The following is a 5,898-nucleotide window of genomic DNA, read 5'->3' as shown; positions in this document are numbered from 1 at the left end:
AGCTTTTTTCCTCATTATTATACTGAAATACCGACATAGAGAAAATGCCTCCATTGAAAATGTAGTCCTCAACCAGAGCTTGCATCCTATGAGAGCCATAATGAAATAGATAAATTAAACTTTGAGAATAAAAACATTGCTATAAAGTAAAAGGAATCAGAACAAAGAAATCACTGCTAGCAAAACATCCTTCATTTGAGAAACTCACTGATATTGAATTCAATGAAAAAAATTGCATGCACAAAGAAATCAGAACATCCAAACGCAGACTTTAGGGGCTGAGGACAATAATATCTATGACTGCTAGAAGTGCCACCTTTTTTTCTTTTTCATTTTCTTTTTTGTCAAAAGAATGAGGTGGGTTGGTGATCTTGGTAACATGGGAATGGACAACTGGTTCCGCACCTAGGCGACATCAAACATATCCATGTCAAGTCCATGAGCTTGATATGCTGATGCATTTGCAGGGCTGAGATTGCATGGGTAGTTTTTGGTGCATTAAAATCATAAGCATATATGATGATTCAAATGTGTGGATTGCAAAAACTCATAGAATATCTATACACATCTAAATCATAATATAAAGGAAAGAAAGAATATCTGAATCACGTGTAGCGAGGCTGCAAGCCCCAGCCTCATCCGTATCCTCAGGCTCAGCTGCAAGTCCAGCCCTAGCCTCATAGCCAGCTGCCTCCATATTTACAGCCCTTGCTCATGGGCTTATGTAGGCCCTTCTTTACCTGCAACACATTTATAAAATTGGCAATTTTAACAATTTCATTTTATTTAACAAAAAATGCATGGTCTAAACGACAGTTAACTAGCCTGAAATGAAATACACTCACTACCAGAAAAAAAAATTGGATGACTCAATATCTGAAAACAGGGTAGCATAAAACCTACACCAAACTGAGGCTTGCAGTCCTAAACCTGATGACTCAACTCATAATCTCATCAGGTCAATTGAGTCAGCTCACTGACTTGATGAACCCAAAGACCTACACCAAAGATGTTGAAGAAATATAGAATGCTATCTTCAATACCTTGTTTTCCTTTCTTCTTCTGTGTTGCATTCCGGGAACCCTTATCTCATAGATATAACATCTAACATATAACTTCCAACCTATTAAGTGAATGTAACATCCAAAACTTTCAATAAGTTGGCCCACTATGAGGATCACCTAGTGTAAAAATCATCCCATTTATTCATCATATATATGGGTTACACCTAGAAAACAATGTCTTACCATTGATAAATACCAAAATAAAAGGGGGTGGCCGACTCTATCAGTGATGTAGCCTAGTGTAAAAATCATCCCATTTATTCATCATATATATGGGTTACACCTAGAAAACAATGTCTTACCATTGATAAATACCAAAATAAAAGGTGGTGCCGACTCTATCAGTGATGTAGCTGCAGCAACCAAAGCACATTTAAAGACATTGAGTGTTGATTGGTACAAACTAATGCAACACATCTCAAAGTAATGAGGAACATTGTAGCCCCTAGGCAATGAGCAATTACTTGACCATCCATTCCCTTTATGCCCTGCTCCATCTCTTCAATCATAGGGCATGTGACGAACCCAAAGCCCTTCAAATATCCTGATGTTCGGTCAGTTACCACCCTAGCTGATACATGACAAGATACATATACAATGGCATGAATTTTATTACTCTCACATAGACGTTGAACAACTAACCAAATTTTACTACATACCTGATTTTGGGCATGCATCAGTTCTGCTTCTGAAATTTACTACAAACTCAGAATTTTATTATAAAGAAAAAGAAATTCCAAATCAAGATTTTTCTTAAAAAAGAAAGCCAGAAATAAAATAAAACATAAATAAAAATCAATATATATATATATATATATATATATATATATATATATATATAGGTGTGCTGTGTCCAACTAATGCAAAACACAAGGACTGCTACTAATTGCATTGGAATAATTACTCCAATGTCAATTAAACCATCAATATCTCATGATAGTTGGTTGTGTCCAACTCACAAGTGAGATAAGAATAGGACCTTCTTGTTCTTACCTCAGTTGTGATTTGTAGCATCAAAAGTGGGAAATGACAGCCTGCATAAAGGCAGGTTATGTTTTCCACTCTGCCTTAAATAGAAAATGGGTTAAACCTTAGCCTGTGCTTGGCCCACTTTACATTCGTGGAATTGTATTCTTATGATGCACTTAGAGAGTTTGAGTAAAAAATTGGCATTAATGTGGTAAGAAATGAGCATAAAAGAAAATGGAAATTGGGAGAATATCAGGTAAGAGAGTTGGTATAAATGATTTACCATTGCAACCTCTTCATAGTTATCAGTTAATAAAGATAGCTTCTTCAATCCACCACCTGAAGTCAAAGCAACTTCCCCTACTACACCTTGAAACACATTGCACTAGACCTACAATAAGCTACCAACTGCTTTCCCCAAGTGATTGTCAATGGTAGGCATTTAATCCGATTTATATGTAGTAAATAGCTATTTCTGATGGTTTCTGTGGTAAAAAGACATGCAAATTTATATGTAGTAAAAAAGGAAAACATGTGTATCATTCGCATTTTGTGGCATACATTTGATGGGGCATTAATGGTTTCTATTAGCCTGACCTTAAACAGCAAAAAGAAAAGAAAAAATGAAAAAAAAAAACAGCAAATTTAAAAAAAGACAATAAATACATGCTTATATATAAACAAGTTACATACATGTTGTCGTAAAAAAAACATGCTTATAATAATTTCAAGCATGAGCACAAGCAACCTAATCAGGATAAAGAGTAAACCACAATAATAATAATAATAATAATAATAATAATAATAATAATAATAAAGGCACAAAATGCCCAAAAATGTCCAAAGATGCCCAAATCAACTTTTCTTTCCTTACTCCTCCAAGCATGAGCACAAGTAACCTAATCATGTATCATTTACAATAAAAATAAAAAAGATAAGAAAAAATTGATTAAAAAAATCAGTGGAAAAAAGGGGTTAAAACACGAATAACAGGAAAATCATCCAAATGGGCCCTAATAGAACACGCATCAAATATGATTGGGTTAATTGGGGCCCATTACATTGAAAATACGAAACAAAAAATGATTATTTATTTGTCTTGCATGTTTTTTCCAATTCCCAAAGTGATCCATTCAACTCAGATTCATCAAACACCCTTGAATTTTGTATTTGGATATGAAAATAGGCATATAGATTTGGTCAAAACCACAGTATAATCTTCCTCCAAGCTCAAGGTGAAGAAAAAAGAAATTTTTTTTTTTTTTTTAAAGGAAAACATTCAGTTATGTCAGTTGATCCAACTGATGTATTTTGATGAAGACCAACAATCCTTCTCTGCATAAAAGGAATGAGAATACAACCGGCAAATGCAATTGCTTCCCAAATGGGTATAAATTCCTTGTGGATGCAAACTAGTTGCTTTCTCCAATCTACAATTTATTCAAACTGGCCTTAAGACAAACTATTTTACCTTTCTCAACATTTATAAATGGCATTTTAAGAAACATTGTTTCCTTCATTTCTATTTCCACGAAGCCAAATAGGCAGTACTGACCATTGGTCTATTACATTCTTCTTTGTGTAGAGTATTAAATTCTTTTAGCTGGCACAATTCTAGCCTTTTGATTGTGGCAAAAAAAAGTACATTTTGGTTGAAAATTAGAGTGTCGGTCTCCATCCAAATGAAATTTATCCAAAGATTGGTACCCGTGAATTTCCCATCACGGAGATTTTCAGGCCTTCATCAATCTGTAGTTCGATGCTATAGGCCAATGGTCTAGATTACAGAACCATGGGTCCCATTGTGGAACATAATGTTTGTCATTGCACAACTACAAATGGGAATATAAAATCTATAAACAAGAAACACTACTCTTAAAACAACATGAATGCAATTAAAATCTATAAAAAAGATAAGTATTAAATAGGTGCATATAAGGTAAAAAAATTCCAATAAATTTAAAATTTTGAACATACCAACTGATCCAACCATATGTTGAAGAAGAGAGGCAACATGCACATGAAGAGAGGAAATGAACCTTTCCAACTATTTTTTGGCTGCAACTAGAAAGTAGAGAAATAGGAATAGATCCTGAAGATTTTATACAATGCCTTGTAAACAGCAAAGCTAAAATAGATTGACAAAAAAAAAAGAGAGAGTATAATAAAATTTCTAAAGACCCGCATACACGCATTCACTTTGCTACTACAAACATGTAAATAGTCTAAACTAGAGTTTAATCAATTACTGTGCATGAGGAGCCATGCAATTTGCATTCCCAAAACGATGCCTAACAACAATGACCGGAATTCCATGGTTTCCTGCAGCAATAAAAGCCGTTTGTCTATATTTCAAGTTCAAGAATAGATATGCAAAACTATCTCTAATTTACTCTCCTACAATATCAACAAAAGTTATAGTCAAACGACAGGTTCCTCTGCTTCAATGTCATTAACAACCCCACGACATCTTGGGAATCCATAATAGCAAGCAAGTTGTTCATCTATCGAAAAAATCTGTAGGTGAAACACAAAAGAAACTAGCTTAAATACTATAGAAAATGGAAACAAAATGCACATCATATTAAGACCATAAATAATGGAACCTTTCTTCAGTGACCTTTCCAAAATCAAAATCCCATTTCTTCATTGATAATCGAGATCTTCGGTCGAGAATTGGAGAAGATCCGCAAAACATAAGGAAATCAATAAAAAAGAAAAGGAGAAATCACTCACCTTTCCAAATCCATTGAGATTGCGAGAGAGAGAAAATGCTAGTGCTTTTGAAAATGGGATGATTTTTTTAATTTTTTATTTTTAAAATTTTATTTTATAGAAAAGCTAATCAACATCTCATTGAAATCCCCAAACATTGGCTTCATGGATGGAAAAAAGAAGGGAAGGAAAAATCCTAAACCCCCTCGCATTGCATCTAAAAAACCCCTTTTTTTCTTTACAAAAAGACCGCTCCTTTTTTCTAAAAAGGAAAAAAACCAAAGGACCTAAAAAAAAAGAAGCAAAAACCCATCTAAAACCGTCAAACCCTAGTCTTCTGCAATAGAGGCGTGAAGCCATGGCAAGATCCCATCGTTTCCTTGCAAGGATCAAAGCTAACCTTGGAAAAAGTCTTAAAAACCTCTTCCAGTTCTACTCCATGGAATCTCTGCTCGTCCTTCTCGAGAATCTTCAAAACCCCTTTGAAAAAACCCACCTCGCAGGGCAAAACCAGGCCACCGCACGTTTGGAATCCGAACTCCTCTTCCACTTTCTTGAGGAGGGTGTCGAAAATCGAGAGGTTAAGGAACTGGGTCGGGATCATGAACCCCCTTTGAAAAAACCCACCTCGCAGGGCATTCACGGCTGATGCATTGTAGAGAGAGGGAGGAGAATGAGAGAGATGGAGCATAGATCGGGAGGGAGATAGAGGATTAGGAAAGAAGAGCTTAGGGAAAGCTCTGATTAGGGAACAAAGAGAGAGAGAGAGAGAGAGAGAGAGAGAGAGAGAGAGAGAGAGAGTGAAATACCCATGTTTGGGCATGGCTCTGTTTTGAGCGCGCGCCCATATTTGGGGGTCTTCCGACGGACGAACGTAGACGGTTCGATCAGGGGCTCCGTGGGGCCCACCATGATGTATTTCGTTAATTCATTCCAATCCATAATTTTAATAAATTATTTTACTTTAAGACATCAAATTTTAGGTATATTAAAGGCCCAAGTGGACCACACCATAAGAAGCAACTGTAATTTAATATCAATGTTTCCTACCATGTGGTCCACTTGAGCGTTCGATCTAGCTGATTTTTTTTTCCATCCTTTAAACTAATATTTACAAATATATAGACGGCTTAGATAGAACATATAATTT

General features: G+C 35.4%; 1 protein-coding gene across 1 annotated transcript; it reads right to left on the bottom strand.

Moving 5' to 3' along the window:
• Positions 1-280: 280 nt before the first annotated feature.
• LOC131235455 (protein SMALL AUXIN UP-REGULATED RNA 51-like) lies at positions 281-5,495 on the bottom strand. The gene is made up of 2 exons (XM_058232638.1): positions 5,149-5,495; positions 281-740 (listed from the first exon to the last, which is right to left on the bottom strand). Exons 1-2 carry the CDS (start codon positions 5,437-5,439, stop codon positions 678-680), a joined length of 354 nt encoding a protein of 117 aa, XP_058088621.1. The 5' UTR covers positions 5,440-5,495; the 3' UTR covers positions 281-677.
• Between the last annotated feature and the right edge of the window lie 403 nt (positions 5,496-5,898).

Source organism: Magnolia sinica, chromosome 19 (genome assembly GCF_029962835.1).
Source record: "Magnolia sinica isolate HGM2019 chromosome 19, MsV1, whole genome shotgun sequence".
NCBI classification, from domain to species: Eukaryota; Viridiplantae; Streptophyta; class Magnoliopsida; order Magnoliales; family Magnoliaceae; genus Magnolia; species Magnolia sinica.
This window is presented reverse-complemented; position numbering and strand designations above follow the sequence as displayed.